This window comes from Xyrauchen texanus, chromosome 4 (genome assembly GCF_025860055.1).
Source record: "Xyrauchen texanus isolate HMW12.3.18 chromosome 4, RBS_HiC_50CHRs, whole genome shotgun sequence".
NCBI classification, from domain to species: domain Eukaryota; kingdom Metazoa; phylum Chordata; class Actinopteri; order Cypriniformes; family Catostomidae; genus Xyrauchen; species Xyrauchen texanus.
In genome coordinates, this window is record NC_068279.1 from 32,635,763 (window position 1) to 32,659,774 (window position 24,012).

Here is a 24,012-nt window from a genome sequence, read left to right on the forward strand (position 1 = left end):
GCACTCTTTCAAAGTACTTTTTTAACTCACTCGTCCGTGCGCCTGTGCTGTATGTGTGTGAGGGAAAGAGATCACCATTTGTCAGACGTGCTCTGCCGCTCTCATCCTGAAACACCAAAAACTTACGTTTTTTTTTAAAAAGTATTTTCCCCAACTCTGCCAATGATTTAATAGAACAAATGTATTATCAGATTCACGTTACTATGCAAAGTCAATTCTAACTGAAAATGTTGACTATATCTAGACAAAATCAAATATGCTAGGAAATATCAAGGATTTTTAAACTAATATGATGGATGAAATAGACCATTATGGAAATTGTACAACTCAGTCCATCGCATATTTGTAGCGCAACCTCTGTGTGTTACCTGTAAACCTGACACTTGCGTTCTAATGGCAAAAAAGTCAGAAAAACACAAGTGAGGGGAAAAGTCTCTATTCACCTATTATCCATACTAAAAATTATGTGAAAAGAACAACACATTAGCTCAAGGAGAGTTTGACATTAAAAAATGTATCTTGACTTTAGGGAAGTAGGCTACATCTGGACACAGCAGGAGGACTGAAAAATGTGAAGTGTAGTAGAATAAAATGTATTTCACCCATAATTTCAGATAAAACTAAATTTAAATGACAAATTGAAAATGAGGTAGAAATAAATAATAATAATAATATTGAAATATTAATAGCACTAGTTGCAATGACCAACACAGCTTTCCCTTTCTTTAGTGTATGTTTGAGTGGAGGGGAAAATCAACAAATAATTGAAATGCCAACAGAATGAAATAAGTATTGTGTTGAAGGACAGTTTTGTCTTCATACACCTAAAGCATATGCTTTCATTCTGAAACCACTTTGAAGCCTTTTCAGCAGGATACTAATCTAAACATATGAGTATGCAATTCAACAGAGGTGTTTTTGTTGCATTTATATTGACAAAATATTTTTCTTTGTTGTGAAGGTTAAAATAAGCTTAAAATATTGATGTTGAGTTTACGGTTACAATTTTAATTCAGATTCATATTGGACAGATTAATATGGATTCGACTCGGCCTGTTATGGATTCAGCCTTGAGTCCGACTCGGCCCCTTTGGACTCGGACTCGACTCTGACTCGATTGTTTAAAGACTCAGACTTGACTCAGACTCCACTAAGGTGGACTCGAACCCAACACTACCTGGCTGTTTTACAATTTACTCTGTAGCTTAATGAGCTTAATCTCTCTGTTATGGATTGTGTTGATGTTTGTTAGGTGGATCTAAATGAAGAGGAGACCATCCTTATCATTCGTCGTTTGCATAAGGTATTGCGTCCCTTCCTGCTGCGCAGACTGAAGAAAGAGGTAGAGTCTCAGTTGCCTGAGAAGGTAAGGACACAACTTGTATTTACTTTTAAACAATATTATTAGATTTCAGAGATGATAGTCAATAAATAGATTTGAAAAAATCCAGTGCTTGCAAGGCAGCAAACAAATCGTGCTATATTTTGTGGTATACTTATGTGTTTGGGCTTTGGTTCTACTTCAGTGAAATGCTGCATCAAAGCCACTCTGCCATTATGATACACAGCACACATCTTGTTTTAAGTCAGCTGCACAAAATAATCAACACATTCTCACTGTTGTTATGACCCCATCCTGGGTGAGGCCACAAAATTAACTGGAACACAGAAAGAATCCTTTTCTTTTTCTTTTATTTACAACACAACAAGGGAAGCACAAATTCAGGGGTGAGCAAAGGACAAAACAACAAACAACACCAAACTCACTCCCAAACAAACAATTAAATGAGCTAATAAATAAAAGAGAAACAAAATACAACAAGCTCTTGAAAAACAAGAGACCCACTCCTTTTTGCTTCCCAGAGTGGATTATGGACAAAATTATGGAAATTATAAGGGAGGAAAAAAAGGGAAAGGTTCACATAAACACCAACCAAGACACACACACTCAAACATCAATAATAACATAAGGTATAAACAGTGATAACAACGTGCTCAACAAAGAACTCTTAACACAACATATCGACAGCAATGGCAACCACTGAAAGTCAAAATTTATTTTGCAAACATATGTAAGAAAGAAAACAAAACACAATTTAGTATGCAAATATTATGATGTCATCCCTGTCGATTACATCTTTGAATGGTGAACATTCTATCAATTATGTCAATCAAGGGAGATTTTTACATTTTAATCAAACATTTCTTAAAGTGCCTATGAAGTTTACAAAAAAAAGAAATAATAATTAAAAAAAAACAATTATAGCACTCCTAAGGCTGAAATTATCAAATAAACAAAGTTTGAATGGAGTCTGTAGTTGAAGTGGTTTAGGCTGCATTAATAGGAGAATTCATTAGAAAACCCCCAAATGAATTAAGACAAACCAGAATGTTCGAGAAATGTCAATGCAGTGCTGCCTTGAAAGCACCATAATTGTGAACGTTTTCTTTCCCTCTACATATTTTACATGTATGCATCTGGATCATTCTTATGCATTGAGTATTAATTTGTTACAGGTGGAGTACGTCATCAAATGTGACATGTCAGCAATTCAGAAGGTGCTTTACAGGCACATGCAAGGCAAAGGCATCCTGCTTACTGACGGCTCAGAGAAAGACAAAAAGGTAAATCCAAAGTCTGTGCGACAACCCAACATTACACTGCTGTTCAGATTAGAGCAGCTTTTCAGAGTTTAACCTTCACAAGTTTATTTTATCCTTAGGGTAAAGGAGGAGCCAAGACCTTAATGAACACCATCATGCAGCTGAAGAAGATCTGTAATCATCCCTACATGTTTCCGCACATTGAGGTATAAACGTGATTCAGTACACTGAAGTATAACCCACAGCAGTCTTTTTTTTGTAACACTGTACAACAGTCTTTTATAGGTTACCATCATTTAGTTCTAACATACACCTTCTGGTGCTACTTGGACACGTCATCAGTGATGAACCCGGGGTCAAAAGGTGTTTCGGGTCTTAAATCAACAGACACCCTCGCCCGGGCGACCCAGCCGGGGGTGATCAGTCCCCGGCCTGTGTCCAAGTGGCGTGCTACTCCACGGTTCCCCCCTCCTGATCCACAACCATCGTGAGGCTTTTTCGGCAGCCTCAGAGATGTTCTTTATGGCTCGCCTGCACAGTTGTCCTTTAACTCCAAGGAGTTTGAGTGTTCGGGGTAACGACTGTCCTGCAAAGCCCCGGCAACCGACCTCCACTGGCTCATTGCGTGTTTTCCAGCTGCCGCTCCTGCAGTCCTCCACCAGCTCTGCATATTTGGCTCTCTTACGCTCATTTGCCTCCTCCAATCTGTCTTCCCAGGGGACAGTAAGCTCCACTATGACCACGTGCCTGGTCGACTCCGATGTAATCACCACGTCTGGGCGGAGTGAAGTGGCCGTGATGTGATTCGGGAACTTGAGCTGCCTTCCAAGGTCCACTTGAAGGTGCCAGTCTCTTGCATTGGCCAGGAGCCCGCCTGGGGAGCGTGGCTGCTGATGTGCCTTCTCTCCAGCTCTGACAAAGGATATGGTTTGCTTGGAGGGCTGCTGACTCTTACTGCTCTGAATTGCTGTGGTGATAATATCCGCAAGAGCCCTGAGGACCTGGTCATGTCGCCAGCGATACCGCCCATCCCCCAAAGCCTTTGGACAGCAGCTGAGGATGTGCTCCAGTGTGCCACTCCTTTGGTACAGTTGGCATGTTGGTAAGTCTACCAGGCCCCAGCGGTGTAGGTTGGATGGGCTAGGTAGAAGATCGTACACTGAACGGATCTGGAACTTGATGCGCTGTGGTTCAGAGCGCCACAGCTCTGCCCAGGTGATCTTGCGCTGCTCGGCGTTCTCCCACCTAGTCCAGGCACCTTGCTGTTTCATACCAACCATCTTGGTCATGCGGTCCTCCTCCACCTCTGCCCGCACCTCGTCCAGCACCAACTGACGCTTCTCCCTCCCTCTTGATTTGTCATAGCGTGGCTTAGGGAAACTGCCCAGGCCTGCACGTCCCACTGCCACGTTGCCAACCAAGACACCATGCCTCAGCCAAGCCTCCGCTCTGTCCACCGCTTCCTGTGCCTTCCACTTCCTTCCCGTCTTAACACAGATTCCAGCTGAGGAGACTTTGGCATCGGAGGAATCTTGGTACTTGATGACCTCCCGGGCACGTGTGACCTTGAATTCCTCGGACAAGCTGCTGATGGGAAGTTGCAACTTGGTGGAATGGCCATAGAGGGCGATGTTACTCAGGGACCGTGGGAGTCCTAACCACCTCCTGAGGAACTGACTGATGGTTCTCTCCAGTGCTTCTACCGTTGTCATGGGTACCTCGTATATAAGAAGGGGCCAGAGAAGCCTTGGTAGGATTCCATGTTGGTACATCCAGGTTTTGTACTTTCCTGGAAGCCCCGACTTGTCGACTGCCGTGAGCCAGTTCGTCATGTCACTTCTGGTTTGTTGGAGCGTGGATTTAACACATTAGTTAACATAAACTAACAATTTACAGCTTCAGGACCACTTCCATCTAATAAATATGCTACTTGAATGAATACTTTTTTCACTTATTGACAATTAAAGCACTCTGTTTGTTTTGGCATTATGGTTCTGTTTTGGGCAAACTCTCTGCCCATCCATGCAGCCATGCAAGAACAGAGCAGGGAGTGAAGCAAATAAAAAAATCCTGGTGTAGCAGAACAGATCAAGCAGAAATGGACACTTAAAGAATTTCAAATACTGTAAATCAAGATGATAAATCAAGAACAAGGCCAAATAACACATTGAAGATAAGAATTCCAAGCTGGCAAACAATTAAAGACTTATCTTTTCTCTAAGTCCATCACAACCTTTTTTTTTCCACTTTGTATTTTTCCCTATGGTGTAATTTACTTGTAAGCGATTTTGAGCTCTTGGAAAGGCGCTATAGAAATAAAACATATTATTATTATTATTATTACTATTATTATTATTATTATAAACAATTTTAGTCTTAGAGCACAAACCACAAGATAGATGTAGAGAAAACTAAAAAGCAAAGCTGCCATACAAGATGTGGAGCTGGGGATGGAGGAGGGTGTTAAGTGCAGCTTGCATCCATGCAATGAAATTGCAGCTAAGGCAATGAATAAATAGAGGACTTAAATAGGATTGCTCTGATAAGCGTCTCAATTGTAGTGGTAGACATCATGATAAGCTGAGCATCAGCTGATTGCGAGCTTGACTCATGTGACCTGCCTGACCTAATGCTATACTTGATTTTTACAGCATTTATTTTGTAATCTTGGTTAATGTTAATATCTACAAATACCAGTGCAATTTCAACAAAGTATACATTAACAATATATATGAAAAATTACAATATGCATTATGAACTAACATAAACATAGTATAGAATATTTTAACATTAACCAAAAGTATTTTAGCATTAAGCAAGGGATAATCTACAGTCAAAAAGATGATCAGGTCTTGTATCACCCTCATGGGATTTATTTTGAAATAATGAATGGATGACTGACTGTAGATTATCCCACTTATTACACAGCTATTTACCAGACAAATAAGTAAATAGAGGTAATGATATGATTTTGGTTAAAATTACATTATTTTATGAGAAGAATGAGACCAAAGAGTCTCAAAAATAGCTTAAATCCACCTCAGGTTTCCGTCAAAGTTCTGTTGGTGATTATTTTGTGAGAATGAGCATCTGATTGCTCATTATCCTGCTTATTACAGCTTATTAAACAATTACGTTAAAAGCTGCCTCATACTATAACTCACAGGACCTTTTAGATTATGAAAAAAAAAAACATCAATTATATTCTGGAAAATGCGTTAAATGACATACCATTCAACTCATGTTGAATTGTGTTAAAATAATTGTATTAGCTTGTAGAGATCACGGAGGCATATGAGAAGTAGGAAAGATGACTTGTAAAAACTGGTGAAAAATCACTTTATCCTGGGATGTGTAGTCATGATTAAAAAATATCAGATCACTGGCTGTAACTCTTGACAAATCGGAATCGAGTATTCCAGATAATCCTGTATATATTATCTCCAATGTTTTATTGAAAGTTATAAGTGTTACTGGGAAAATCTCTATTTTTTTATTTATTTAGCTAAAAAATATAGCAAGAATTAGATGTTTTGTATCCAGTCAAGACTTGTTACCAGTAAATGGTCTGCACTTATATTGTGCCTTTTTAACCTTAACGGTATTCAAAGCACTTTACACTGTGACTCATTCAGAGCAACTTGGGATTCAGTGTCTTGCCCAAGGACACTTCGCCATGTGGTGTCATGTGGGCCGGGATTCGAACCACCAACCCTGCGATTAGTGGCTGACCCGCTGTACCAACAGGGCCACAGCCTAACAGCTGCAGCACATTTTGAATGCTGCTGCCTGGATTCTGACCCGAATCAAAAGATTTGAGCATGTAACTCCAGTCCTCAGTTCTTTGCACTGGCTTCCAGTTATATTTACATTTGATTTAAAGTACTATTACTAGTTTATATAACACTCATTGGTCTAAATACATTTCAGATATGCAGACCTCTCAGATCATTAGGATCAAGTCAGTTAGAAAAACCATGGGTTTAATCAGAACAAGATGAAACCGCTTTTATGCCACCTCCAGCTGATTGCACTGTATAATTTTATTTTGTACTTTTTATTCTCATTTCTTGTTCTTAATCAGTTTCAAAACTGATTATGATGTATCTTGTATTTTTTTATTCTCCCCTTTTTCTACCCAATTTGGAATGCCCAATTCCCAATGCACTCCAAGTCCTCGTGGTGGCATAGTGCCTCAGTCCATGGATGTATCTCAGTTACCTCCGCGTCTGAGACAGTCAAATCCGCACATCTTATCATGTGGCTTGTTGAGCGCATTACCGCAGAGACATAGCTTGTGTGGAGGCTTCACGCCATCCACCGAGGCATCCACGCACAACTCATCAATGCCCCACTGAGAGCGAACTACATTATAGTGACCACGAGGAGGTTACCCCGTGTGACTCTACCCACCCTAGCAACCGGGACAATTTGGTTGCTTAGGAGACTTAGCTGGGGTCACTCAGCATGCCCTGGGATTCGAACTCTTTCGCTGAGCTACCCAGGCCCCTGTATCTTCTATTTCTTTATCATTTTTATGTTTTTAACCATTGTGTATTGTGCATTGTGTACCAATCACCACTGTGTATGAAATGTGCTTTATAAATAAACTTGCCTTGCCTTATTTGGGGGGTTCCAGAGTCTGAGTGGAGGGTCCCTGGGCCTGTAAAGATTGCAAATAATTGTCATTAATGTTTTTTATTGAAATGAGACTGTTCTATTTATACTTGTATGGCATCAGCTGTAATGCACATGTCTGTTCTGTACCTATTTAGGAATCCTTTGCTGAGCACCTGGAGTATCCAAATGGCATTATCAGTGGGTGAGTGGAGTTCAAATCGAGTGTTACCTAACCTTAAGAGTTACCATGAAGTGTTAATACATGTCATAACTCGTGTCCTATATGGATCACTAAACTCACCGCAGGCCTCCTACACTACATGACCCAGACAGAGGAACATCATGATGGAGTTGACATTATAGGCATGCTTTTTGTTGTCTACCTAGAGCTGACCTGTATCGTGCCTCTGGCAAGTTTGAGTTACTGGACCGGATCCTGCCTAAGCTAAAGGCCACCAATCATCGAGTGCTGCTCTTCTGCCAGATGACCTCCCTCATGACCATCATGGAGGATTATTTTGCCTACCGTAACTTCCTCCATCTGCGTCTGGATGGTCAGTATTCAGTGCATTCATTCTTTTAAAGACTCTGTGAAATAAAAATTTGAGCTTTGTAGCTTTTAGTCCATGTGTGTTATATCCAGCTTATAGTCTTGTCTGCTATGCTGCCCTACAAAGGCAAAATTCCATAACTATGCTGACAGTGTAGAAAAGTGGCTTCAGAGTTACTTGTTTTTTGTGGGAATTTTGTAGTTACTGCTATTTTCATCCTCTGTTTTCTCTGAATGTGAGCATAGTTAAGCCAAACCTGTCAATCAGAAAGCAGATCAGTCTAAGAGGCCCAGTATAATGTTTACTCAGTTTTGACTTAATGTGTAGTTAATGCGTTTTGCCTTGGTAGGGCAGTATATGCTAAAACTGGGTTCATGAAGTGACTTTAATGTTTTGGCATAACTGCTGTCCTTTAGGATCTTCATATAGAGTTGACCATTGATTTAATAAATGTGATCACAAAAATAGGCTGCCCTTTCTGTTTAACATGTGGTTATTTCTGGTCGTGTCTTCCAGGATCCACAAAGTCTGAGGATCGAGCGATGCTTTTAAAGAAATTCAATGATGAAGGCTCACAGTATTTCATCTTCCTACTGAGCACCAGGGCAGGAGGTCTTGGCCTCAACTTGCAGGCAGCAGACACCGTTGTGATCTTTGACAGTGACTGGAACCCCCACCAGGTCTGTGTGACTTCTGCTGTGATTGGAGAGGAATCAGACACTCAGACTTGAGCTAAAAATAAATCTCACATTATGCGTGATACAGCTGGAATGAGATGGGTGGTTGAGTCATACCTTGTCCATGAGCTTTTTAAATCAACATCAACATTTTATTTTACAGTTTATATGAATGTATGAGGGAAAGTGTATATTTTAGGTGCTGTGATTGGTCAAAAACTGTTTAAAATAATTATAACTGTAGCGGATCACGCTGCAGGACATTTTAACTACCTACATTCCAGTATGGATTTTGATGTCATGTTTGAAATGTCTGTATGTATTATTGATTTATGTATTAATGTATTTAATTGAAGATTAAATACATGAATACATAATAAGTTTTCTGCAAAAGATATTACAATTACACCTCCATTGACCTCCATGTACTGTGTAGCACACACTACAGCAATCTTCTGCCAATTTGAAATCTGCTTATTTTTCCTTCTCTAAAGAACAACTCAAGATAACAAAAAGTTGTACTATACGTCTTCTTAATAATAGTAATTTATGGTTGTAATTTATATAAAATATGTTCATCACACAACTGTAATTTCATTCACCAGGACTTGCAGGCCCAGGACCGAGCCCACCGTATCGGCCAGCAGAACGAAGTACGTGTACTGCGGCTTTGTACCGTGAACAGCGTGGAGGAGAAGATTCTAGCAGCGGCCAAGTATAAACTGAATGTGGATCAGAAGGTCATTCAGGCTGGCATGTTTGATCAGAAGTCCTCCAGCCATGAGCGCAGAGCCTTCCTGCAAGCTGTTCTGGAGCACGAGGAACAGAATGAGGTGAGTCACTTTAACAGGCACTGATGACAGAAGTGTCGCTCTCACTAGTTGTGCACAGTTTTATCGATAGACAGGCTAATTACAGCTAATGATCTGCTGAAATGAAAATTGTTGGCCTATACTGAAAACCAGGAAATAATGGGCCAAAAACAAAGTGCCTGATCATTGATATAAGTGACTAAGTCTGAGTTCGAACTCGAGTACCCCAACTCTAGTTTAAACATGAATAACATAGATACAGTTAAAGTCAGATGTTTACATACACTTAGGTTGAAGTCATTAAACTGTCATTAAATTTCATTTTAGCAAACTATAGTTTTGGCAAGTCATTTAGGACATCTACTTTGTGCATGACCCAATTAATTTTTCCAAACAATTGTTTACAGACAGATTGTTTCACTTTTAATTGGCTATATCACAATTCCAGTGGGTCAGAAGTTTACTTTCACTAAGTTAACTCTACCTCAGCTTGGAAAATTCCAGAAAAGTATGTCAAGACTTTAGGCAATTAGCCAATTAGCTTCTGATAGGCTAATTGGAGTCAATTGTAGGTGTACCTGTGGATGTATTTTAAGGCCTACCTTCAAATTCAGTGCCTCTTTGCTTGACATCATGGGAAAATCTAAATAAATCAACCAAGACCTCAGAAAAAACATTGTCTGGTTTATCCTTGGGTGCAATTTCCAAATGCTTGAATGTACCACGTTCATCTGTACAAACAATAGTACACAAGTATAAAACCATGCAACCACATAGCCATCATATTGCTCAGGAAAGAGACACATTCTGTCTCCTAGAGATGAACGTTGTTTGATGCGAAAAATGCGAATCAATCCCAGAACAACAGCAAAGGACCTTGTCAAGATGCTGGAGGAAACAGGTAGACGAATATCTATATCCACAGTAAAACAAGTCTTATATAGACATAACCTGAAAGGCTGTTCAGCAAGGAAGAAGCCACTGCTCCAAAATCACCATTCAAAATTTAGAAATGTAATCTGGTCTCATGAAACAAAAATGTAACTTTTTGGCCATATTGACCATTGTTATGTTTGGAGGAAAAAGGGTGAGGCTTGCAAGCTGAAGGACACCATCCCAACCGAGAAGCACGGATGTGGAAGCATCATGTTGTGGGGGTGCTTTGCTTCAGGAGGTACTGGTGCACTTCACAAAATAGATGGCATCACGAGGAAGGAAAATTATGTGGATATATTCAAACAACATCTTAAGACATCAGAAATGAAGTTAAAGTTTGGTCGCAAATGGGTCTTCCAAATGGACAATGACCCCAAGCATACCTCAAGTTGTGGTAAAATGGCTAAAGGACAACAAAGTCAAGATATTGGAGTGGCCATCACAAAGCACTGACCTCAATCCAATGGAAAATGTGTGGGCAGAACTGAAAAAGTGAGCAAGGAGGCCTACAAAGCTGACTCAGTTACACCAGTTCTGTCTGGTGGAATGAGCCAAAATTCCAGCAACTTATTGTGAGAAGCTTATGGAAGGCTACACAAAACATTTGAACCAAGTTAAACAATTTAAAGGCAATGCCTACCAAATAATAACAAAGTGTCTGTAAACTTCTTACCCACTGGGAATGTGATGAAAGAAATAAAAGCTGAAATAAATCATTCTCTATTATTATTCTGACATGTCACATTCGTAAAATATAGTGATCCTAACTTACCTTAGACAGGGTTTTTATTTATGATTAAATGTCAGGACTTGTGAAAAACTGAGTTAAAATGTATTTGGCTAAGGTGTATGTAAACTTCAGACTTCAAATGTTGGTACTTACATGACACACATTTTTCCCTTTCAAATCTCTAAGGGCATGTAAAAGTATCAATTTCCATTTTAAAGACTCTTTGTGATTCCGATTTGGAGCTTTGAAATTGCTTGGTGCTTATAAAACTAACTGCCTGTTTCAACTATAAAGTGATTTGAAAGAAAACTTTGAAGAAACAGCTGAATAATTATGCGTTCAGGGGGTTTCCTCAAAGCTGAGCATCCCACACTTAAGCAAGTAATTATTTCAGATTTAACCACTAGCTCCAAAATTCGCATTTAGAACAGCTTGTGAATGTTTTATCTTGAACAGTTATGCTAACGTATTAAGAATTGGTGCACAATTGTGGGAAATAAAATGGTGATTTGTAAATTAATTGATTTTCTTTCCCTGGTACAACTCAGTTGATCAGCAATTATAATATCACAGCAATTTGTTCAACAAATTACATTTTATCACTGCCATAAATTATTATTGTCTCGCCCATAAAGGAATGAAGTTCAGCTGAGATCAAAATCTGTTTTTCTATAGATTTTTAGTGTATCAAAGGATTGACATGCAACTTTGTTGCAGTTAAGTTGAACTGAAATACTTACAGGAATAGTAATGGAGCATTTCTCAGGTGTTTGATTTTGCCTATACTGCTATAATGCTTATTAGCTATATTAAAAGCAAAATTGTTCAAGGTGCCCATGTTGTATTTTAAAGAGATAGTTCACCCAAAAATGAAAAAAAAAAAAAAAATTGACATCACATACCCATATGACTCTCTTTCTTCTATGGAGCACAAGATGTTATGCAGAATGACGTCTTCTTTTGGGCCCTGCTGATCCATGGCCCAGATTTATAAAATGCTAGCCACTGACAAACATCTGTCCCTTTAACTGTAGATTTTGCCATTGACGAGTTGTTTTCCAGCTGACTGTGGGTATTCTGTGTGTGTGTGTGTGTGTGTGTGCGTTACCAGGAGGAAGATGAAGTTCCAGATGATGAAACTCTCAATCAAATGATTGCCCGTAATGAGGATGAATTTGAGCTCTTCATGGTAAGACTGAAATGCACAAAATTTGCTACTTGCATAGATAGTTCATTGCATGGTCATTGACAGTAATTGTTGTCTTTTTGAAATGTAAACCTTGTCTTTTAAGTTCTGTATATTCTCGAATCTGTGCAATTTGAAACCATTTAAGACTAGAGAGGGAAACTTACCACTTACTTTGAAACTTACCTTATCCATTAATGTCACTTTAAGCGCATGGATTTAGACCGTCGTCGAGAGGATGCACGCAACCCAAAGCGCAAACCTCGGCTAATGGAGGAGGATGAGTTGCCATCATGGATCCTGAAAGATGATGCAGAGGTGGAGCGACTCACCTGTGAGGAAGAAAAAGTCTTCGGACGAGGATCCCGTCATCGCAGAGATGTTGACTACAGCGACGCATTGACAGAGAAGCAGTGGCTGAGGGTATTCTGCTTGTGTTACTTTGCTTTCAGCTCATTACAATAGTCATTCCTGTGACAAACATGTAAAATGAAAGATAATTTATTATGGCATATGTGTATAGTAATTCAATCAACATGAGATCTCGTTACCGTAGCAACAAGGAGCCAGCAGGTGGTCTTCTACTCTTTTTAATGGTCTCTTTTCATGGTGAATATTTCCATTCTGTCATGTTCAAGTGACCTCGTAACTTCACTTCATCAGGTAGCAAAGGATACAAACAAAAAGATTTAAAGGAAACATTAAAGATTGAAGTAGGTCCATAAATGGCATGAAGCAATGAAGCAATAATTCAGTGCTACCAGTGGTCTGGTAGGTCTGGTTTATATGCATTTCAGTCGTGACAAATCTCATAATAAATGGCAATTTAAAAGGTAGACCAAGTTAAAATTATATATACATATTTTACATATTTTATATACAGTAGATATGTATAAAAATTACATTACATTCATTTTTTAAGTTCCATTTAAAGTAATAGTTCACCCAAAAATGAAAATGTTCTCATCATTTACTTACATAACTGTCCTCTCAAACTCTTTGACTTTCTATGACTTTCTTTCTTCTCCAGAACACAAACAGATGTTTAAATGGAGATGTCTGTTTGTCCATACAATGCAAGTGAATGGTAACCACATTTTCAAACTCCAAAAGGACATAAAGGCAGCATAAATGTAATCCATACGACTCCAGTGGTTTAATCCATGTCTTCTGATGCAATCCAATTGGTTTTGGTGGGAAGAGACTAAAATGTAATTCCTTTTACACTATAAATCTCATAAGTCTCATTGGCCATCATGATTTCAAGCTTGATTACAGGGTACCCACGGTCCTTAAAAAGTCTTAAATTAACTTTTTAAAATTTAAGGCCATAAAAATCTTAAATATCTTAAAAAAATTACAAGAAGTCTTAAATTTCATTTGCTGAGGTCTTACATTTTAGGCGTGAATAGAGGAGATGCTTAAAACAGCGTGAAGCATTTTGCAGCTGACGCTTGAGGTTTAATGTGAGCACATGCAGGGAAGTTCAAGCAAGCACATTTTTTCGGAACTTACGATGTTACACATGTATAAACCTGTCAATCCAAAATGCAAATGCTGCATCTCTGTAACAGTGACAATGAATGGTGACTGAGACTAAACGTTTTGCTTAACATCTCATTTTTTGTTCCACAGCAGAGGAAAAGTCATACAGACTCGAGGGTGAGCAGTGATGACAGAAATTTCATTTATAAATTAACTGCCCTTTAACTACCTGTTAAAGTATTTGTTAAAGGTATCTGCCAAGAAAAAATATAGAAATCTTATTCATTCATGACCTTATTCACAGCAGCAGCATCTTTGATTTTTAATTGGTATGACAACGAGGCTGTGTGGGATAGACGTACAGTCTCTTCGATGAGCTGCACTGCAGTTTACATTTTTTATTTTTTTTAAATAGCTTTTCAAGAACATGAGTTGTGGAAAATCAGATCAGATTTGTATAGCTTTATACCGTACGTGCCATTGAAGAGATGGCAAGTGTATCGCTCAGCCTTGTTTTCATTCCCATTAAAAATCAAACATAGACCAAATTTCAGCACATGCACAGTGGTAGCAGAAAGCCCATTGACTGTTGTGATAGAATTGACAGATTAGATGATTAAAGGAAAGAATGACACAAAATCATCATAAATAAAAACACATTCTTAGTTATACAATTACTATAATGATTTGAGTTACTAACAAACATGTAATCATGTTCGCTATAAATTTTTACTGCAAAGTTATGATTTGAAATTATCTCAGTCCAGTCAGCTCTGTTGATAGCTTGAAGCTACAGCAGTCATCAAGAGCCCTCTGAATAATTTTTCAACAACATAAACCAATAAAAGTTACATTTTTTCTCACGGTTTTTGCCTCCAGCCTTGTTTGATGTAAATGGTGATGTCACCTATTGGTCTATTGCGTCTATTGCGTCACGTCTTGCTGGAAAGCAAGTGACTAAAGAAAATGGTCACAATATAGGCTACATACTTTAGGCTACATGCATTCATAATTAATTCATGTTTTAATGTTGTATTAACTTATTTTAAAAAGAAAACACATACACTGGCAGCCACAAGTTTGGAATAATGTACAGATTTTACTTTTGGAAAAAAAATTGGTACTTTTATTCACCAAAGTGGCATTCAGCTGATCACAATGTATAATCAGGACATTAATAACGTGAAAAATTACTATTACAATTTGAAACTTAAAATACTTCAAAGAGTTCTCATAAAAAATTCCTCCATGTCCAGCAATGACAGCTTTGCAGATCCTTGGCATTCTAGCTGTCAGTTTGTCCAGATACTCAGGTGACATTTCACCCCACACTTCTTGTTGCACTTGCCATAGATGTGTCTGTCTTCTCGAGCACTTCTCACACACCTTACAGTCTATCTGATCCCACAAAAGCTCAATGGGGTTAAGATCCATAACACACTTTTCCATTTATCTGTTGTCCAGTGTCTGTTTCTTTGCCCACTCTAACCTTTTGTTTTCGTTTTTCTGTTTCAAAAGTGGCTTTTTCTTTGCAATTCTTCCCATAAGGGCTGCAACCCTGAGCCTTCTCTTTACTGTTGTACATGAATCTGGTGTTGAGCAGGTAGAATTCAATGAAGCTGTCAGCTGAGGACATGTGAGGCGTCTATTTCTCAAACTAGAGGCTCTGATGTACTTATCCTCTTGGTTAGTTGTACATCTGGGCCTTCCACATCTCTTTCTGTCCTTGTTAGAGCCAGTTGTCCTTTGTAGACTCTAGTGTACACCTTTGTATGAAAATCTTTTTTGGCAATTTCAAGCATTGTATTGCCTTCATTCCTCAAAACAATGATTGATTGACTTATTTCTAGAGAAAGCGGTTTCTTTTTTACCGTTTTTGACCTAATATTGACTTTAAGACTTGCCAGACTATTGCATATTGTGGCAACTCAAAAACAAACACAAAGACAATGATGAGCTTAATTTAACGAACCAGATAGCTTTCAACTGTGTTTGATATAATGGCAAGTTATTTTGTAGTACCAAATTATCAATTTAGCATGATTACTCAAGGATAAGGTGTTGGAGTGATGGCTGCTGGAAATGGGGCCTGTCTAGATTTGATCAAAAATGACTTTTTTCAAATATTGCTGGTGCTGTTTTTTTATTCAGTAATGTCCTAACTATAAATTGTGATCAGTTGAATGCCACTTTGGTGAATTAAAGTACCAGTTTCCTTCCAAAACAGCAAAATCTGTATATTATTCCAAACTTTTGGACGGCAGTGTAAATGCACAATAAAATATAAAAAACATGTCCAGAGACATCCAAGAAGCCTCAGTGGTTTTGTATTTACCTGCTAATTCATTATTTAATGTGGTATTAAATGTTCATTTTATTAGGCCTTAATAAGTCCTAAAAGTCTTACATTTCATCCCTTTAATCCTGCAGATACCCTGTTGATTACACTTCCTAGCGTTTGATGCATGCAAAGAGTGCTAGATGCTGCTTGGAAGTGTAATCAAGCTTGAAATAATTATTAACAGTCTTATGGGTTACCTTTATGCTGCCTTTTATATCATATTTGGAGCTTGAAAACTTGGTCACCATTCACTTGGAAATCTGCAGTTGTGATTGTAATTGGGTGAATGCTCCACCTTTGAAGAGCATCAATGGAACAAAAATTCTGTGATTTGCCCAAATCCTTGTTCTTAATCTAGAAAATACAGGAATCATTTTCAAACCTGTGATGGTTGGCAGTCTTTATTTTTTATGTATTTTTTTTTCCCCCAAAGTAAAAGGTCACGACTTAATCATGACAAACTTCAAAATTTTGGGTGTGAAACTGTTTAAGTGAGAGAGTGAATGACCAAAATCAGTATTGTGTGTGTGTGTGTTTTGGAATAAAGTCATCACTTTTACAACTGCAATGGTTGGCATGCTGATAACAATTGCTGCCTTTTGGCATATAATTGCTGTTTTAGAACAAAGTAATATTAGCAACTGGAGATATATTATTGTCTAGTAATTTAGAGTAAACCACATTTGACAGAGGTGCTGTTTGTTTTTATGTTTGTTAAGCCTCCGATTTTGCTCTCTCTAAACTACAATGCATGACCAAATACTGTATGGTGGTGAGAGACGAACTGGAGTAAAAATTTGCAAATGAGTCAAGACATACCTTTGTCTCTGTGATTGGCTTGCACCACACCAGATGCTTTTAACCAGATGTGCTTTAATTTACATCGTTAACAACTAGTTGTTCAGTTCTACAAAAAGTACAGCATCAATATTTGATGTAAACTGTGGAGAATATATTTTTTCCTAGTTCTGCTCAGCTCTATTTTATTTATTATGATCAGCTTCAAAGATGAAAAATTGCATCTTTGTGAGTCCATCTCTATGTATTTTCTTTTCCCCATCAAGAGTGACTGAAAAAGTTTTGGAAAAATCATGGAAAGTGATTGGTCAAAAAGAACCCTGACTCTGTAGTTGACCTTTATGCTAAAATATGTCCAGGTCGCCAATAACTTTTTTGTAATACCATCTTGAATTTAATTCTAGCAGCTGTTAGGAAGTATTTTAAGAATGTCTGGAGGTAGAGAATTAGTCATGCAGCAGCATTATAGAGGGTTGTCTTGCATGTGCTGGTACAGTAGATGAGATTGGGCTGAGAACGGGCCCAGAGATTTGCTACAGTGTGATCAATGAAGGCCAGTTGGTAATCCTTGATAGCTCACTGGTGTTACACAATAGAGGCAATGTCTCGATTGGCCAAAAGGATGTGTGACCAACTGAGATGAGACAATTAGTGAGGTAGATCATGGCAGGAACACACCATAGTCATGGTTGAGTTTGAAGTGATGAATAGCCATCCAACTCAAAATGTCAGAGAGGAAACCTGAGATGTTCTTGGTGACTGAAGCATTGGTGACTGAATGTGGTTTGAAGGTGAATCTTTCCAACTCACAGCAAATGTGTTTACATTGAGCGTGAAATTGAGGTAATGGGCAAAAATCGATGTGTGCAGATCGTTTTTGGCTTCAACCGTTTATGACAATACCCAAGTGTTTACCTGACCACACACATTGTCGGCTAATTAAGCATGATCATGCAAGATTGTGCATGTAAACATTCTCATGGACTGAAAAAACAGCTTCACTCACTGCCAGGAAAGCAGGTTCATTTTCAACACCAGACTGGTAAGATCAAGCACCTTGTTCTCTGAGGTTTGACATCACTGCCGTTATAAAATTACATGAAACTTTGTTTGAAGTAGATTGATACAGATTTGTCCTATAAAGGTGGGACAGATTTGAATAGGGCTGCAACTAACGATTATTTTGATAATTGATTAATTTAACGATTATCTGACTATTTGATGATTATTGCAACGATTAATCATTAGCTCTTAAACGACTATTCAGCTTGTGCCCGACTTAAAAGGTTGTATTAAATGTGCTTACTAACAATAAAGAGGAAAAATCATCTTTTAAAAATACCTCTAAATGACATTCACTGAATTAAAGTGGGAAATTACTTTTTTATTAATTTTAATTCAGTAAAGAAATTCACTGCAAAGAATCCTCTTGTTATCAAGTATGTTTGTCTTGTTTTTCATTTAAAATTGTCTAAAAATCCTTAAAACAAGATACATTTTCTTGAGAAGCAATATATAAGATATTTAGACTTGATTTAAGAGAATGTATCTTTTTGATATTTTTTTCACTTGGTTATAATTCTGTTAGTGCAGTAAAGACAAAATATACTTATATTCAAGATCTGTTCTCTGAAAGCAAGTCTAAATATCATATATGCTGCTTCTCAGGTGAATGCATCTTTTTTTAAAGGATTTTAAGATATTTTAAAATATTTGTATTTTTAATATTATATTCAACATTCTCAGATAAAAAATAATAATTATTCCTGCAGTATAGCTGCTAAAGTAAATGTAAATTTTTTTTAAAGGAGTTTTAGATGTGTTTATTGGAAAACATGCCAAAGCAAAAACAAATCAAAAACATATTTTGTTGAAGTGTATAATGGGCTGAATACCCTCTCACCTTTCTTTTCATTTCAATCCATATTTAACTCACAAAAAAAACAAACTCTCATATTATTTAATGCGTATTGCGTATATTCACGATAAGAAATGCACAGTGACATATGTTATGATCGATAAGTCACTAGCCATCACGTTATAATCTAGCTGCAATAAGCACGTGCGCTCGAGGGATGAGTGTCCCCGTGTCAGAGTGTGACTCAGCCGGGTGCAGTTTCAATCTCACCCCCTTACAGTAGATCGGGACATTCGCGCAACTCATAGAAGAGGCGCTGACCGCACAGAGTAGTTTCGGAGTTTTAAGTTGTTTACATGATCTGCTTCCATATTATTTTAACTTTAATAAAGCTATAATGCATTAAATATAACTGCATTTAAGATGTAATTTTGGGGTGTTTCCTTTAAAGAGCTCCGACTCCGCTTATTCACGTCAACTCAAGTCAATTTTATTTGTATAGCGCCTTTCACAACACACATCATTTCAAAGCAGCTTTACAGAAGATTAGGCATTAACAGAAGATAAAAATATAATGTCGATGAATCATCATTGTGTAATTAGATAAAATACGTTTGTTTATTGTGTTTAAAAATAAGTAATTCAATTATAATTGTATTAATAACCCCAGTAAGCAAACTGAAAGCAACTTGTGGAAAGTCCCATGTCTTATGGTTGGAGTTGGCATCAGTTCATCCTCTGAAGTCCATCGTAATAGACTGAAGTGATGTTTGGCTGGCACCGACTGCATTTAGTCATCATCACACAGCGGCATGTAGCAGTGGAGTCCAACACGAAGCAGGAATTGAGCTGGATCCAGCCAGTTCTGTGACCTCAGGATAGGAGTCCCGAGGTTGAGACAGGGAAACAAATAAAATAATATAAGCATAGATGCCATTCAATTTATTGCAGAGTTATAAATCATGATCAATGTTTCTGGTTTCTGGCAGACTAAACTAAAGCAGCCTAATTGTGGGTTGGAGGATACATTAGGTGTATGCCTGGCTAAATAGATGAGTTTTTAGTCTAGATTTAAACTGAGGGAGTGTATCTGTGTCCCAAACTGTGTTAGGGAGACTATTCCATAGTTTAGGAGCCAAATATGAAAAGGATCTACCTCCTTTTGTGGATTTTGAAATTCTAGGAACTATTAACAGGACAACATTTTGCGAAAATGTTTTCTTAATGAACGTGATGGAATATAGCATGCTAGAAGGTCAATTAATTACTGTAGAGCTAGACCATTCAAAGCTTTGTATGTAGTTAACAAAATAAAAAAATAATACGGAATTTAACAGGTAGCCAATGTAACGATGATAAAATGGGGCTAATATGATCATATTTCTTGGTTCTGGTCAGCACTCTGGCAGCTGCATTTTGAACCAATTGAAGATTATTTATTGATCTTGCTGGACATCCTCCCAGTAATGCATTACAATAATCTAGTCTTGAGGTCATGAATGCATGAATTAGTTTTCGGCATCAGCAACAGAGAGCATGTGCCTTAATTTAGCAATATTTCTTAGGTGGAAGAATGCTGTTCTACAAACATTGGTAATTTGATTTTGAAAGGACAGATTGGTATCAAATATAACACCCAAGTTCTTCGCTGCTGAAGATGATGTAACAGTAAATCCATCCTCCTAAATTTTGAGAATTGTGAAATCTCATCAGGTTTTGAAGAAATATAAAGTTGTGTATCATCGGCATAGCAGTGGAAACTTATTCCACGATTCCTGATAATATCTCCCAGGGGAAGCATATACATGGAGAAAAGCAGAGGCCCTAAATATGATCCCTGTGGCACTCCATACTTTACTTTTGTTTGGTTTGGCAATTCCTCATTTACATAGACAAAGTGGTAGCGGTCTGCTAAATATGACCTAAACCATGCTAATGCAACTCCACAAATGCCAACATAATTCTCTAGCCTATTCAAGAGAATGTTGTGATCTATCGTGTCGAATGCAGCACTAAAATCTAAAAGCACTAGAAGAGAAATGCAGCCGCCATCAGTTGATAAGAGCAAGTCATTTGTAACTCTGATAAGTGCAGTATCTGTACTGTGATGTGGCCTAAATCCTGACTGAAATTCTTTGTATATACTATTTCGATGTAGAAATGAACATATTTGGGAGGATACTACATTTCTAGTATTTTTGACATGAATGGGAATTAAAAGGAAAATCCCCGTTTATTAATAATAAATTGAAATCGTTCTATAATTAGCCAGTTCCCTCATAATTTGCAATCTACATCAGATGAAAGTTTAGTTTATGTCTGGACCGTGAGCTGTGTAATTCTTCCTCTCCTAAGTCAGGTGTGCATCGCAGTGCTGCTCTCACGCATCATCATTAGAGTTTAATGTGATCTCATGTTACGTTAAATGAGATCAAACGACTATTCGACAACAAAAAATTTTGTTGACAATTTTTTATTGTTGACTGTTTCATTAACGTCATTTCAGCCCTAGATTTGAAAAGAAAACACTTTTAAAAAGATTTCACATGAATTATGGCTTCTCATTTACATATCTCAAGAACGATTTGTATATCTCGCCATTTCTAAAGATCTCACATTCATGATAGTTGACTTAAAATCAGACAAGTTTCCTATCTACTGCTGGATTTTAGGTCTTGGTGTCTGGTTAGGTTCTGTTAATAGAAAAGGTGTTAAAGGGATAGTTTACACAAAAAATGAAAATTCTTTCATAATTTACTCACCCTCATTCGATCCCTGGTGTGTATACGTTTCTTTCTTCTGCTGAACACAAATTAAGGTTTTTAGAAGAGTATCTCAGCTCCATTTTTGTTCTGTTCTCACACAAAACTGACACTTCAAAAGACATGGATTAAACCTTTAAAGTCTTGTGGATTACTTTTATGCTGCATTTATGTGCTTTTGGAGCTTCAACATTTTGGTCCCCATTCACTTGCATTTTAGGAACCCACAGAGCTGAGATATTCTTTTAAATAGATTTTTTTGTGTTCAGCAGAAGAAAAATAGTCATACACATCTGGGACGGCATGAGGGTGAGTAAATGATGAGAGAATTCAAATTTTTAGGTGAACTATTTCTTTAAGTGTGTTGAAAAAGTTTTGTAAATACTGACTTGAGCGTAGCGAATAGTGCCTATTACTTTGTCTGTCTTGCTTCCACAATTTACCTACCATAATATGACAGATATACCATTGCAACAATACAAAATAAACAAGACAAATCCAGCTTTCCAGCTCTGAGAGATGGATAACAAATCAGCACTCTTCTGAACTACACTCAATCAATGAACCCAGTTTCATTACAGCAAGCCCACATAGTTCATTTTCTTATTCCCCATCTAGGCACAAATTGACTGTCCTCTCTCTAACAAGCTTTCTCCATTTTCTCTGGCGTTTTCTTACACAATCTGATTCTGTGGTATAGACAAACTATACCATTTGAAAGATAATATCTAAGCTGAGATCGGCCCAGTGGATGGTGCTGGTCAGTAATGAGTGCCAATACTGTTTCTGTAGGGCATTGCGGTTGTTCTTTGGTGAGGGTTCGTCTACTTCAGGGTTTGGCTGGAAGTCATCAAGAGCAAAAGTTTTTGAGCACAGAGGCTGAAGGTGTAAAGCAGCAAGGGAGGTAATTATATGTGGAGCCAGCTCCTGGTAAACAGAGACCCACTGAGGGGCAAAAGTATACAGGATGAGGAAGGAAGTTTGACACATGGCAATCTGAGTTTTTTGTTGTTGTTGTTGAAACAATGTGGGGTCTGTTAGTTTTTATGATGTGGATAAAGGCCATTTTGAATAAAGGAAAGTTCATTCAAAAATAAAAATGTTGTCATCATGTACTCATGTTATTTCAAGCCCATATGACTTTCTTCTGTGAAACACAAAAGGAGATGTTAGCAGAATGTTAGGGACTGAAAGCATCTTTTTTGTACAAGTCAGTCTTTTACATTCTACCTAAAATCTTCCTTTGTGTTCCAAAGAAGAGAGAGTTATGTTTTGAACTACAGTATATGAGTAAATGATGATAAAATTGTATTTTTGGTTGGACTACTGTATCTCTTTAAAACTTTTTGGACCTTGCTTTGGAAGCAAAATTATTTAGTGCCTCACTGGTGCTCCTCACTGGTTCTCAAGATGTATTTTTTTTTTTTTTTTTTTTTTAGTGCTTTATGGAAATGTACCATGAAAGTGTGAGAAAATGCTTAGTGTCAGTCCACTCGGTGACCATCTTTGGAACTCTCCCGGGCAGCTATTTTCAATGTAAACAAGTGGCATAAAAGTAAAGCTCCGATCAACTTGAATGGGGAAAGAGAGAAATCTCCAAAATGGTTGGTCAAGATTATGATCAAATAACATTTCCCACTAACACTATTAACATATTGTTTTTCTTTACCTCAGATTATGCCAAAAAAACTGTTGATTGACAGGCGATGTCTGTATCTAAAAGGAAATTGACTCTTTTACCTGTAAGGCGGGGGTTTCCTACAACCGTTGATGACTGGGCATTCCAATTTCTCCCATTAATTTTAAAAGAAGTGGCCTGTCTCTGCTAAATAATCTCTGGTGATAGTCTCTACAGTTATTTTGCTTATGCTTCAAGTAATTTTCCAAGATTGCTTTTACACAGAGAATTATGACAGCTCAGTGGTGCAACAAATTGATTTGGATGGTCTAGTTCAGCAAACATTCAATGGTTTTGGGAAAATTAAGTTTGCCTCTGTAATTTTCTGTGAGAAAGAAATACAGTTCTTGACAAGTGGCACACAGGTGGACCTCATTCACCACTTATCTTCCCGGCCTCACTCTGCTCAGAAGCCGCTTGGCCCCGCTCTGCTCGCCACAGCCAGTAATCTGCCTCTTGTGAGATACTGTACTGTAGTTGACTGTAGGCAAGACTGAGGAGAAGTTCATGTTACGATGAGCAATGTTTTCTGTTTGGTCTCTGCCCACATACAGATATATAATAAGAAAATATGCATTAAAATACAGGTCAAGAAGTGCTCAGTTCATGCAATGATAATCGTTCATCAGTTTCATGATATGACACATACATTTTAAAATTCCAAAAAATTATATTTTTTGTGGCAACAAAATCACTGTGAACATGCCTAGATATACACAATGCTATGAATTTATGTAAAACTGGGTATCTTGGTGATAGTTAAGGAGCAGCCGGAGCACGCCTATGACGTCTTAAAATGCTGCCCACGTTAGCAGCTCACTAGGTTTTGGAACAGCAAATTATCCTATAATGGTGGGTGTGTAGAGATTAATACCTCTAGAAATAATGACCAAGTTTGTGATGGATCACAACAATAAAGTAGCAAGTTTTCATTAATGTGTATTTTCCTCTTGTTTGTGGTACATTTACCCACA

The 24,012-nt window shown here is 37.8% G+C and overlaps 1 protein-coding gene across 1 annotated transcript in view; it reads left to right on the forward strand.

The window, feature by feature from the left end:
* Positions 1 to 24,012, forward strand: part of LOC127642708 (probable global transcription activator SNF2L2) — a 73,779-nt gene that overhangs the window by 36,014 nt on the left and 13,753 nt on the right. Inside the window, exons 19-27 of the mRNA XM_052125237.1 lie at positions 1,253 to 1,366; positions 2,518 to 2,625; positions 2,724 to 2,810; positions 7,380 to 7,426; positions 7,612 to 7,778; positions 8,292 to 8,455; positions 9,058 to 9,285; positions 12,042 to 12,119; positions 12,327 to 12,539. Coding sequence (XP_051981197.1) covers positions 1,253 to 1,366; positions 2,518 to 2,625; positions 2,724 to 2,810; positions 7,380 to 7,426; positions 7,612 to 7,778; positions 8,292 to 8,455; positions 9,058 to 9,285; positions 12,042 to 12,119; positions 12,327 to 12,539 — 1,206 coding nt within the window. The remainder of the gene's footprint in view (positions 1 to 1,252; positions 1,367 to 2,517; positions 2,626 to 2,723; positions 2,811 to 7,379; positions 7,427 to 7,611; positions 7,779 to 8,291; positions 8,456 to 9,057; positions 9,286 to 12,041; positions 12,120 to 12,326; positions 12,540 to 24,012) is intronic.